Below are 14,089 nucleotides of genomic sequence, written 5' to 3' on the forward strand. Positions count from 1 at the left end.
GTAGCATATAAATGGCAAGAAACTCACCGTCAGGCTTTCAAGTTCAGAGAAGAGTTTTTTGAACTTTCCTGGGATTTTCTTGGAATGAAAAGAAAGAGAATGCATAATATTACCCCAAAGCACAGAAACACACACAAAAAAGTTTGTCTTTGAAGACTCTGAATAGATTTTGTGCTATGAATGTCAAGTATCTCCTCTTCCAGTTTAGAACAGTTCACTTAGAAGTAAATTTGGAAGGCATGACAATAGAGAACAGTGCAGATCTGGTGAATGTACACCGGCAAATTCCAAGGATGTCAACAAATCCCTGAGAAGATTGCAGTCAACTACTGTACACCCCCCGCCATACAAGCAAAAGTAAGACCCCCTGTTTTGTTTGCCTGCTATTCACTAATTGCTATTCTTTTACATGGGTGCATAGGCATGGCCATAGTTTCCACAGTCCACTGGCATCGGCATGTGAGAGGACCACACACCATAGGTCCCTTGCTTGAGATGTCCAGGTTTGTGTGCATGAGGCCTTAATCTAAAAGCAAGTGAGTGGAAAGACTGGAACATCTTACCCTGCAGGTCTGACCCCCATCCATAGTGTACTAAAAGTCATCACTATGCTGGTCCCCTTACCCCTCCATCCTGTCCACATACTTTTGCCCTTTTTTTTTACTGTTCTGTATCCATAGGGAGTTGAGATTAGACCTAAAATCAGGACCAATTATCCATCACCCTATATGGTGCAATAATAAGTTAATGGCAGCACTGTAATAACGGTAGGATCAATGACATGACTCCATTCAGTCTAATACCGACCATGAAAATGTGCTTATCTGCAAGTATTGATCACTATACACCTAATGGTATATGCCTAATTATTACAATCCCAAACATAATGTACTAATGTACCAGGTCACAGCGAAAAATAACCTCAGATGGATCACTCTGTATAATGATAATAATATAATAATATATAATAGCTATATCTTGCACGTATTATCGATATATTCATAAACTCATTGCCTAATATGGTAATATACACAGGAACCTACCTCCCAGGTCTGAGAGAGCCGACAAACGGATGCCGTATTCAGCCCCATTATAATGGCAAAGAAAGAATTCAGATTCCTCTGAGCTTTGCAACTACGAAACAAATGAGAATATATTTTATGGTATTTTAGTACATAAGGATACGGTCGCAGTTTACCCATCATACATCCTGCAGCCAGAATGACACATCACTAGCGGTACGGCAGGGTCTTTGTCTCGCATGTGATTGTCTGGTCGTTTATTGAATGTATTGCGTGATTTACAGTCCCTCTAATGCAATCTTCTGTTAGATTGCGTGAGAGGCTGAAACCCTTAACCAGAATAATGCAATGCTTTTCTGTGCCGACTTTAATGGGAAAGATGATAAATTATTACTGACGGATGGAACTGGAGGTTGTGGGAAGGAGCCTTAGTTCAGTAAATCATCAGGGATCCTGGTTGAACCTGGTTAAACCTTAGACTTATAAATAGAGGGAGGCAATCCTGCCAACACTTGCTGAGTCATAAACGACATATAAGTCTGCCTACAGAATACATTAATACACCCAAATGTCTGGTGCTCGGGAGAGTTGAACCTTCAGATGACTTAAAACAAATTTTGCACTGGCTTTTTGTTTTTCCAGAAATAGTCACACTTTTTGTCCATGGTATTACTGCTCAGTACTATTCAAGGGAATGGGATCAAACTGCTATGTAGACCAAAAACAGACTATGGAAAGAAGTTGTAGTGTTTCTTGTAAAACGTAGACCCTCCAAAATTCATATCCCGTTACTATGATTCTTACTAAAGAACAAAATAAAAAACTACAGTGATCAGGAGACATGGGGAGGACCCTGCACATGAGGGCTCACAATCTATATGGGAAGGTAGGTGGAAACAAAAGTAGAGGGGACAGAGCAGTTATTGTGTGTTGTAGGTCCAGGTTTTCAGGAGGGGACACATTTTGGTAGAGGGTTCCAGAGTATGGGGGATGCACGAGAGAAGTCCTGGGTACGGCTGTGAGAAGAGCGGATGGTAATAGAGTGAAGCTGAAGGTCCTGTGAGGAACGGAGATTACGCGTGGGACGGTATTGGCTGATTAGTTCAAAAAAATATATGGAGGGGTAAGGTTGTGGATGGCTTTGTATGTGATAGGATCTTAAATTGAATTCGCTATCTATTGGGTAACTAGTGGAGACACTGCAGAGAGGAGAGGCAGCGGAGAATCGAGGAGGCAGATGGATTAGCCAGAGCGTTGCTTGGGATACCACAGAGAAGAATGTTGCAGTAGTCTCCGCGGGAGCTGATGAGGGCATGGACTAGTAATTTTGTCATCATATGACATTGTATTTATGAAGCACTTAGCATATACATGAGGAAACTCCTGGCCTACATGTTGAAGGTATAAATAGACATACGCTGGAAGTCAGAGGAATATGTGTATATGTATATATGTTGCAAAATGTTGGAAACACAGGTTGGGAAGATGTAGCAAACTATATCTTTCCATTCTGCTCCCTCCTGCATACACTCAGTGGAGGCCATAATAGCCTATGGCGGACGGTTGTTGCATCCATCCCCGTCATACACTGAGCGTACGCTCAGGCAAGTCCCCATATGATGACAATTGCATCACTCAGGAAATGCCCTGAACATTCACTTCACCTTACACTTTCAGAGGGGAAGGAATGGAACAGGACGACGTATCCCACTATATGTGCATACAATGGGATGTGTCTTAGCCCTCCGCTTTAAAGATGTGTTGGAAATCTGCCCCACGTACCCTTACAGTAGAGGGCTAAAAATGCAATTAAAATTGAAAAATGATGCATTCGGCAAATGGTGCTCCAGCATTTCCAACTTACTGTGCGGCAATCTTGATGAACTTTTTCACGAGCTGCACCCGTTTCCCAAGCTGACTGCAAAGGAGAATCTCTGTGGCCACCCAAAGCTGAACCTCATTACATCTCTGAAGTAGAAGACTCAGATTTAGGGTATTCTCGCCTTTACCCTGTCTGCTGAAGGTGAAGTAAATCAGTTCTTGCTGTAAAATAATAGACAATTTATTGTGAGTGATATAGAATTACATTTTGTACAACTACTTACTGATTAACAGTGTAAAGGATGATACATCCAAACCCCCTATATCCAGTGCGAGTGCAGTTATACAAACATAATAGTCCACACTGATTATTGAGGAGGTAAGGAAGTGCATGTGCTACAATGTTATTTCAACAAAATAGGATAGCAAACCTTTTGCCTCTTCCATTGTAATCATGGTGCAAATCCCAGTGGGCTACCCCACCTCCAGTGTCTAGTAGATCCATTACATCAAATTACCTGCCCAAAAGTCATGTATATCCTTCAAGTCACCACATATATTTCAGAGGATGACCAGAAAGATCATACGCTCTGCCGCGATTCACTAAAATCGTGCACCCGATATCCTGCATGTGTCGCTTCCTCGCTCAGGTCCGACGGAGTTCACCTTCTTCTTCCTGGTGCATGTAAGTGTTTGATCTTACGACACAATTTGAAAGTTAAATCCCACGCTCAGTCCGAATCAGTCGAATCGTCTGACGGCACCCCGCCCCCCCCGATTTCTGTCGCATGGAAGCCAGCGCAGCTGGCCCAAAATCCGATCGTGTGCGACACAATCCCCTGTTAAATATCTGTCACAGCCGCACAAAAATAAGCCCCATTGTATATAATGTCCTACCTGCAGGTAACAGGTTATAGATTAGGTGTATCTGAGCAGATTGTATATAGAGACCTATCTGTTGGTAACATGTTATAGAGCAGGAGGAGCTGAGGAGATTGCATATAGAGAAATATCTGCTGGTAAAGCCCAAAATGAACAGAGATATAGATAAGTAAAAGAGCATTTTACAAAACTGGATATAATTATGCTTTATAACATGCTCAATGCATTTTCCTTTTTTCCAAGTGTAAAAACCTTGTTATCTGCTTTGGGGATAGTTGTTCCCATTATGTCTTTAATAAGTTCTTACCTCATGTATTGAATTGAAGAGACTCCAGTCAAAACTAGTGAGTTCCAAGGCGATATCCCAGGTGTTCATTCCCAGGATCCTTACTGATCTCTGCTGCGTCTCTTCATTTTCAGCAAACGGGTTCTGCAATACAGTCCATAAAAACCTTGTGTAAACATTTCGCTCTAAGAGGATGATTAAAATTGGAGTTTGTTAGCAAAGCAATCCGGGCTGAGTGCACTCTATTTTTTCATGCTTGTTCACCTTCTACAAGATTATTCAGTCAATTTAGGGAAAGGCCTTGAAAGCGCAGGAGTGTGATGAATTGACACTCATTGAACAAAGCACTCTGGGCGGAAATTCAATTATAAAGAAACTGACCAGGCAGATAGGGTAATGAAAATAAATACGGCGCGTGTGGTTATTAACCCGTTCAGCGCTGAGCACTAGTACGGTAGCCTCTGGCACAGAGATCTACTGGAAATGTTCTCATTGAAGTGTATCATTTCACAGGGAAATACACGACTACTACAGCAGTGTGGCTCCGAGTACCACGTGCCAATGTCATCACTTATACATGGGAGGTATCTAATCATGATCTCTTTATAGAATACTTTATGTCTAATCTTTTATATGGGTTTGGTCACACATGCCAATGTAGTTCTGTTAAGGATACGTTCAAACGTTCAATTTTTCAGATGCATTTTTCGATGTCCAAACCAGAAGTGGAGTGAAAAAAAGAGGACGTGGTGGGTACTCAGCCGTTATCATCGATGTGTTGCATCGCCTTTCTCCGATGCGTTTTTGACGCATTCCAAAGGCTTCAGCCTGGATCACATGCTAAGGTTACATTGCGTTTCCACTGCATCTGCTAAAACGCAATGTAACCTCAGCATGTGATCACGGTTGAAGCCTTTGGAATGCGCCAAAAACGCATCAAAAACGCGACGCATCGCGTGAAAGCACCCTGAGAAGCACAATGAAAGCACACAGGGGCGCGCCTTGGCGCGCATGCATATGCGTATCTATGTAAACGCAAGGGATGACCAGGTAAATGGACAAGCTGTGTCACTAGGGTCCGCTATGTCTATACACTTTTGCATAGAAAAATTGATACAGTTGGGCTCATTTACTAAGGGTCAGAACGCCGCAATTTCGTCAGGTTTCCCGAATATTTCCCTTTCCATTTTGCGCCGAAATGCCCCGGGTTTTTGGCGCATGTGATCGGATTGTGGTGCATCGGCGTCGGCTTGCATGCGACAGAAATCGGGGGGGGGGGGGGGGGGGGGCGTGGCCGTCGAGTTTTGTGCTCGCGGAATTTAGAAAACAAAGTGTGTCGCAAGATCAAGCACTCACATGCACCAGGAAGAAGAAGGTGAACTCCGGCGGACCTCGGCGCAGCAGTGACACCTGCGGGAACTCGGGCGCATGATCTTAGCGAATCCCGGCAGACCCGAATCCTTGTCGGACAACGCACCGCGGGATCGTGCCGGTATCGGGTAAGTAAATGTACCCCAGTGTGTTTGAACTACGTTTAGAAACCCAATTGGGGGGTGGTCTTGATTGCATATATGGTTCTACTGAAACAAAAGTGTATGTAGACAACATGTTTTTAAGTGGAATCACACACATGTTCAGCTCTTATTGAGTTTAAAGCAATAGCTCACTTGTTGAAAAGGTAGGTACACTATAAGTGTAATGTTTATAAATTTTTTTTTACTAAAGCTGAAAACTAACATTTTTCCGATCGCATATGCATTTCCAAAAAACGCATGGGATTGGTAACCAGGTCCCGGTGTCTAACATTTAAACAATACAAGACACCGGGGCCTTGTATTAGCTGATGCCACACCCAGGAAGTGCCGTCCACATCAAGATAAACTGAAGATAATTTCATAAGTAGGGCTCATAGTTATATGAGGATCTCAGGCTAGGTGGAAGCCAGCAGCAAATAGGTATCGTTTGAATTGTTGTTCTAGCTGTGCTAAAACTATGTTTGGCCAGGAAACTTCAGAACTACGCTAAATGGACATCTACCACCAGGATGAAAGACTGTATCCAAATGAGCCTGATGTTTTTTAAGCTATAAAATACAGTTTTTTCCCTATCTATGTATCACTTACCAAAGTATCACTCTTCCGGTAGGTGTAAATACGACTGGATGATTCCAGGGTCTTGGAAAGGGCAATTTCTGTTGGCAACAGTTCATGTTTTTCTGAAGAATAAAGGACAATGTATCTTTAGATAAGCAGTCAGCGTTTGTGAAATGATAATCTATCTAAAAGAGAGAATACTGTCTAGTTTTACAAAGGACAGATGTGCCAGATGCAAAAACCGTATATAGTGGAATAGAATCCCTGACTTCTGATGTTAGATAGTCCAGCAAATCTGGAAATTAACTGGAGAAAATGCAGAACCCTGGGCAGGGGGTGACAAATTAGTCTCTAAAGTGTAATTAACTTAACTGCTAATAGAAGCCTCAGTTTCTTATTAACTTATTTGTATGAAGACCAACTTTGAGGACAATATTTTAGGAATATGAAAGCAATAAAAACTTATTGGAAGGAATAAATGAACATTCTAAAAGAATAGTTTATTTGTTTACTCTTTGGGACCACTAGGATATCTCATCAGAATGTAATGTCCAGAAGGAAACAAGCACGGAGACAGCAATGGATAGGTATCAATGCTGAATCTGTGTATCAGCGCCATCTCTGAGCTTAATAGTAAGTGACATAATCAATGACAGTGCATTGTGAGGGTCTAATGAACAATCTACCGTCTCCTTGTGTGCTTTCTAGGAATCTGTATTAAGCATCTCTAGCATGTAAACATATAAAGTAAGATTCAGTTTTTAGGTCTGTTGTACCACATTTAGGGCCGTATACTGCTGATGCATCGGCCATAAGGTATTAAATGGTCATGACATATTTTAAGAGAATCATTTGGTGGCCATGGTGAGAATTGCCATGAGGAGATGACATATTGATCTTTTTTTTACTAAAGGTCACAGTGGTGACTCCATACCTTATATTTATATATTGTGTGGGTCAATATATGGATAGATCTTTTTGGTGTATATCAGGAATATGCAAATTGATGGAGACTGTCTAAACAGGGAGCCAAGGATATAATCCTGTAGCCCACCATTTATCTTCCTGATATGATTTTCCTGCTTACATAATACCATATGAAACCTTTGGCATTGTACTTTCCCATTTGCCCCCTGTGTCTTCAGATGTCAGGGTCATTACAATCGGTGTGGTATAAATTTGTGGTCCTGGCAGCCATGATACTTTCACAAATTCTAGTTTTATCTATGACACTGGTGGTAAAAGCTACTCCAGTAGCTTGTTATTATATGGGAAGTCTGTCACTTCCCTTTAGAGATAATACAGAGTGGGACCTCTAACCCCATAAGACTTTACCCAACTTCTTTCCCAAGAAGCTTGGTTCTGGTACTATATGTAGATAGTAATTATCAAATCAAATTAGACTTCTGGGGGGCCTAAAATTTTCATACAGCTTTTGGCAGTCTTAATCTGCCCCCAAGTCTATTTTATATTGACCTCTTCGGTCAAGCTGCTAAACTCTATTCAGCAATTACTTAGTTCTAACTGTTCGTAGACAGCTCAGAGACATCTTCTATTACAGCTCTTCGACCTACCATCACCGAGCCTGTAAAACCTGCTGAAGGTCAATTATGGTTGGTTATGTAGTGACACATTCCCATCATCCATATGGAACATATATCCAAGAAAACTAAGGTATACATTGCCTATTATATCATACATTATTAACTGTGGTATTATAAGTATTTCTAAGGCTTCTTTTTAGGGGGCCCTATGGCACAGCGTTATGTGAGCCATGATATGTCTGCAGATACACAGGAATTTATACTGTTAATAAAATGTGTAAAACTAGTAAAAATATTTACAATCACAGTGGAGCCCCCCGTGCAGGAGTCAACGTGTTCACTTAAGTGGAGAATTATCATTTGCCATGGAAACAGGACTCTACTAGCAACGCTCCGCATTAAGCGCGGTCACACAGCTGAGCTTCTCGCCCCCCAGGGGAGGATGAATACCTGCGCTACAGACTGTCAACCATTATTCTTCAAAGACATTGGCAATTGTGCAAAAAAACATGGAAGGTGAATTACCCCCTGAAAATGTGACGGTGACCAAAGTCAGGTCCTCTTCTGGATGCTGTATCCGCTCTGCCACTATCTTCAAGATATCTTGTACAGAACTGGAAACCTTCATCCTGATGCTGACGTAGGAGTGATCCGTTATGTAAACTCGGCAGAAAACTGCACAAAAAAGGCAGGGAGTGATGGTAAGCATTCCAGGGAGAACTCAATAAAACTCTGCTGCTGTCAGCTTGTGCTTTCCTGCTATGTATGGTAAATGGAAGAAACGGCAGCAACCACAGTCTACTTCTCTATATTACAGCTGAAAACATTATACTGTACTGGATAACTAAATGCAGACCTTAAATTCAAGAATCTGTTTTTCCTCAATGCGAAGATTCCGACACAGAAGCTTTATATATATTCTTGCAACTCAATGACTCTGGCTCCATACAGAAAGCCAGTAAAATGCACAATCCCATCAGGCCGAACATCCTCAAGGACGTCTACCTTGACTATTGATTATAGCACTCAGCACTAGAGAGCTTGGAAACCCTTAAGCAATAAATAAATCAGAATTTTTATTTACTTTCCACATTTCCCCCCACTGTGCCCATTCTTAAAGTGATTTTGCTTGGAGCGTATTGCTGTGCCACAATTACTATTGTACGTTTATGTTCCTAGCGGTGCTCCCCTTATTTTATCACAGTATTCAGCGGAGTGTGAAATGATGTGGCATCGCACAGGGAAGTGGTTTGCTCCCATGATTATGGCGTTTACGCTAACAAAATTGCTGGAACTGTAGGACAACATAAACACAGGCCAGCAAATACAGATAAAGACAAAGGGGAGATTTATCAGAGGTGTATGAGAGCTAAACTGTTCTAGTTTCTCATGGCAACCAGTCAGAGATCAACTTACATTATCCAAAAGAGGTTTATAGACTAAAAGCTAAGCGCTGATTGGTTACCAAGAGCAACAAGAACAGTAACCGTACAGGTGCCCTTTAAAGGAAATCTACCACCAGGATAAAGGATTGTACATTTTTATTTACACATGTGCATGTACATATACATACTGGTGCGTGGTCTCTCTGGCAGGTTATGCTCCTCTTTAAGCTTTTTATGCTTGTATTAAAAAAAGTAGGCTTTCAAAATTATGCAAATAAACCTGAGAGGTGTTAATGAAGCCTGGAGCGACTCGGTTCGTTTGCATAATTTTTAAAGCCTTTTTTTGTAAAAAAACAAAAATCAGGGAATAAAAAGCTAAAAGATAATATATATGTAGTCCCCCTCACACCCTATGGATTTATTACATACAGCCCCCTCACCCCAATGGATTCCTTACGTACAGCCTTATGTGGGCCCCCTTAGCAGCTCTGGACCCCAGGACTTGCCCAGGTATTCCCAGTGCTGGTGCCGGCCCTGGTGGTAGCCCCCTTTGCCATAGCACTGGTTTGTACTGCTGTGCCCACTTTTCCACCAAGAATTGGTACAGGGCACAAAACCTGTTGTGTCTGATTAAAAAAGCCTTATAAATATATTAAATCAGAAATCCCTTGCTGTTTATAAATTCTAAGTTAATATCATTTCATGAGTTATAATTTATCTGATGTTCAATGAGAAAACTCATTTAAGCCTCTAAATTATTCAGTCGTACTGATCACATTTTGCTGGAATATTCTGAGTATGTGTGAACCAACCTAAAAGTTTATACATTATACTGGGGGGGGGGGGGGGAACTACCATTAACAATAAAACTTGTACTTCTCAGTGATACATAAATAACTGCTGACAAAGAATATATACGGTAAGTGACCAATCTGATATAATCGTTGTATGGAGCATGGATTCTTTTTGTGATTTTCTTTTTGTATTCTAGAGATGAAACTCTTAATTAAAATATCAAAATGAAATCATTTATCACAAAAAAGATGAGAAAAAAATCTTCTCCTTACTTTGCATATACATGTACATGCAGAGACACAGCGTTCTTGTGCAGTGTTACATCATAGTTAGAATATGTATGGAGTAAATCATCCCCCCGCCAGCGGCTTGTACTCACTTTCCTCTATTTCATTCACGTTTCCTCTGTGCTGCAGCCAGTTCTCCTTTAGACTGAATTGGTGGAAGAGGGCTCTATTCTGTGGGCACAAGATTGAGAACAATATACCCATGAACTATGTCATTGTGTAACATTCCCACTTGGAACCCTCCCATCCAACTAACACATCCTATTAAATATCCAACACTTTATACATCCTCCAAACATGGGAAACATGAATAAGAGAGTGTGAAATATGATTATTTCACACTTCATCAAACCCTCCCCCACTTCATAGCAGATAAGTGCAGTCTTCCAGGTACAGATTTACTGTAGAGGAGATACATTTCCTAGAGGCGTTGAAGGATTTACGAGAAATTGTTCTTCATATTTAATATAATTGATTATCTTTCAATAATAAAGTATACTGTATTTCATATCACATAGATGATCTCTGCAAGGCTCCCCTGTCTAGTGCTTGCAGCAGGTAAGGTCATGGCCACGTCGTTGAGATCAGTGTATTAATCTTTAAAAGCTTTCACAAGAATCAATCACAGATCATAGTAAAGGCATGAGCTATCCTCCCAATAGGAGATCAGAATACAATCATGGAGGGTCATTCCCATAATCATAAGCAACTGCAACATTCTCCAAAATCCACGTACAGGCTAAGAGACAACTGGACACAAAGTCACAGGCCTGGCAACCCAAAGCGGTGATTACCGGAGCACCCCTGCTGTGCCAAACAGTTGAGTAGTGAAGGTTTCAGGGTCCCATACATCTGATTTTAAAGGGGTTGACTAATAAAAGTTTTCTTTTAACTTGGGATCCTATGGACAAACAAAGTATACTGTCCTATCTCCAGTGCTCCGTTGCAGCACAGCGCCTACAGTGATGTCCCATCATGCCCACCACAGCCTCTAGTGGTGACCCTTATAAAGCAGTTGCAGGAGTGCAATGTGGAGCCTAACAAATATAAGGGCAGTGATGGGAGGCACTAGACTGGACTAGAGAGAAGTGACGAAAGCACATTTCTTATTTATATATACTATTATATATTTATTAAATAAAAATAAATAAATACATTGTGGACAAAACCTTCCATGATCTATGGTGAGGATCGCTCATCAATAAGTTGATCCTTGAAAACCCTTTGAAAATTGAGCTGATCATCATGGAAAATGAACAATGGCCAGACTTTAATGTGGACAAGGGCAGTCAGGACGTGCGCAAGGCTTTTGATTCATTCTCCTGCTATTGTTACTACTTCCTAAAAAACCTCTGACCACATTCAGTGATGGACTATCCACCCTCAAACGCAGTATCCACCCTGCACCAATACTGCTCATTAGTAGTTTCCTTGCCAGATTGTTCTGCTAATCTCAGAGGAAGTAGGCTCCAGCATATTTCCTAACATACGTTTTATGGCCCGGTCAAGCGCACAGCTGCATACACGTATAAACTATATACATCTGCCTTTTTATTATGTGTATTCTCTTGGTCCTTTGAATGAACTAAGGATCTTTTGCTAATTATTGTATGTTATTAATTAACACAAATTATAGAGCTGCACATTTCTATAACTTAATTGTAAGAGGATATTTAGTATCATAAATACATAAAAGAAGCCATATCTACCTATGTAATCCTCCTTATTTCCCTGCTTCACAGGTGACCCGCGACACCCAGGAAGTGCTGCTTAGCCAATCACTGGTAGCTGTGTCACTGAAGCAGTCAGTGATTGGCTCGCAAGTTATTTCCTGTGTGTCAACAGGAAACGGGATAAAGACAGATCAAATCGGAAGTGACAGGCAATCACTAAGGTCAGTATTTAATTTTTTTTTTTTTTTTCAACTGATTGTGAACCTTTCATAAATGTAACCAATAGAAATCCCCATAACATTAATATAGAAGTATATAAAATAGACCATACCTTTCTATGTGGTGAGTATTCATCAACGGTACTGCAAAGAAAAATGAGAATATTCAGAGGCTATGCTGCAACGCAATCACAACATAATGACCCATAAATTCTGAAATTCTAATGTAATTATTAGAAATTAAAAATATAGATACAGAGTTTAAGGCTAACAGTAAAATAAATAGACATTCTTAAGTCTGTGTTGCTGTCCATAACACTGTTTGCTACAGCAGAATGTCTCATTGTACAGATATGGATAATGTATTCTATTCCCCAAATGAGCATGTGGATAATATATTCCTGCACTGATCTCTTTTCCCAATCCTATATCCACTGAACTCTTCACCTTGAAATGACACATAATCCTTACACGTCGCTGCAACCCCCCAACTGAATATTCCAGGGAATTTTCTACCCTAGTACTTACTGACGACGATGGATCCTCAGCACCTTCTGGAATTCTTTTAATTCTTTCTCCAAGATGGGATATTCATAAACATCATCAAGCACGTAGCGATAGAGAGTCTGGAAAACATACGTGAAATCATCATGCCTCATTTATTATGGTCTGCATTCCTCATCAGTGGCCACCGGGTAATATCAGAGAACAGAATGCAGTGCTGAAACAACAAGCGTCTGGGATCCCGACAGAAGAGACACGCTCCCATATGATGCCCCCCACTACTTTGCTTGTTACATTTTGCTTTGTAACACTATAAACGCTTAACTGGTCTACGTTACTACTGATTTACGATGTTTTTATTGCCATTTTGCATAAAGTGACTATATAAGTCACATCACCCTTCTTCAAACACTTGGTTATATATCGCTATCCAGTGATATAAAGTGGGAGCGTAAGGTTAACCCTGCTCACATGTCCGATGACAGCAATATAATAAATTATGCTCTATAATATCTGAGCTTCGCATTCAATGAAATGCTCCAGATCTACATTCTTGGCTCCTGCAGACAAAAGATTGTTCGCCTGTTCCCAGCAGATGTGACAACATGTAATACCATGAAGAAGTATGTCCTTCAGAAGACAAGGCCTGGTAATGGATAGTATATGGGAGAAATATATTACATATACCGCAGACAGTTGAAGCCATAAATGGTAATTTTACAACACGGATTAGGGCAATCATTTTACAGGACATGCTTTGTTTTACATCATCACCTTGCATGAAGCTACTTTCTATTACAGCTGGAAAGACTCACTGATTTCTGTTTATATCAGATCTTTCTAAATTAGTATTTTGTAGCCTCACTCTTATATACAGTATATACATATAATGAAATAATACACATAACAAAACACAAATTTTCTAGTTTCACTTAAAAAAAATCAAAAAGAAAAGAGCTTGTAAGATGGTAAGCGGAGATGTAACTTGAGGCTTTAATTAAAATCTTTAATATGTCCCCCACCTACCATGTGACATTTATAATAACGAACTAGATAATAATTGATGAAGTTCTGTGTATTTGAGATTTTAAATCTGGATAAGTCTGTATAACAATATGACCCATCCATGGTTAAAGGGTCTGTAAAAGGTTTTCAAGTTATCCCCTATCCAAAGCAGACTGGTAAGGGACTGAATGCTGGGACCTAGCACAAATGCATGTTCTAAGTAATAGGTGGAGTGGGATGTTGAACATGTATCCCACCGCTCCATTCAATAGTATGGGAGTGTTTAAAATTGTAGAGAAGAGCGCTCTACCTAATCTCTGGCACTATCAGTCATTGATTTGAGTAAGCTGAAATTTCTAAGGGTCCCATTCTCATGTTCGGTGTTCACCGATCAGCTAGTTGAGCTCTATCCTGTGGATACGGGATAACTTGCAAACTTGGTACAATCCCCTTTAAGCCTCCAAAATGTAATTGAGGTTTTTGTAATTTTGTTTACATAGTTGGGAAACGTAGGTGAAATAGACACACTGAACTGGGACAATCCTCAGCTCTGCCGCTAATTGAACTCCACATC

The 14,089-nt window shown here is 40.6% G+C and overlaps 1 protein-coding gene across 2 annotated transcripts in view; it reads right to left on the reverse strand.

The window, feature by feature from the left end:
- The window catches only part of RAPGEF5 (Rap guanine nucleotide exchange factor 5), a 186,805-nt gene that overhangs the window by 14,252 nt on the left and 158,464 nt on the right, over positions 1–14,089 (reverse strand). For both annotated transcript variants that reach the window (XM_072153836.1, XM_072153837.1), the window contains 9 exons: positions 12,535–12,632; positions 12,120–12,150; positions 10,208–10,286; positions 8,174–8,323; positions 6,135–6,226; positions 4,033–4,155; positions 2,887–3,065; positions 1,044–1,134; positions 28–78 (listed from right to left, as the gene is read on the reverse strand). In XM_072153836.1, coding sequence (XP_072009937.1) covers positions 28–78; positions 1,044–1,134; positions 2,887–3,065; positions 4,033–4,155; positions 6,135–6,226; positions 8,174–8,323; positions 10,208–10,286; positions 12,120–12,150; positions 12,535–12,632 — 894 coding nt within the window. The remainder of the gene's footprint in view (positions 1–27; positions 79–1,043; positions 1,135–2,886; positions 3,066–4,032; positions 4,156–6,134; positions 6,227–8,173; positions 8,324–10,207; positions 10,287–12,119; positions 12,151–12,534; positions 12,633–14,089) is intronic.

The sequence above is a fragment of the Engystomops pustulosus genome, chromosome 5 (genome assembly GCF_040894005.1).
Source record: "Engystomops pustulosus chromosome 5, aEngPut4.maternal, whole genome shotgun sequence".
NCBI lineage: Eukaryota > Metazoa > Chordata > Amphibia > Anura > Leptodactylidae > Engystomops > Engystomops pustulosus.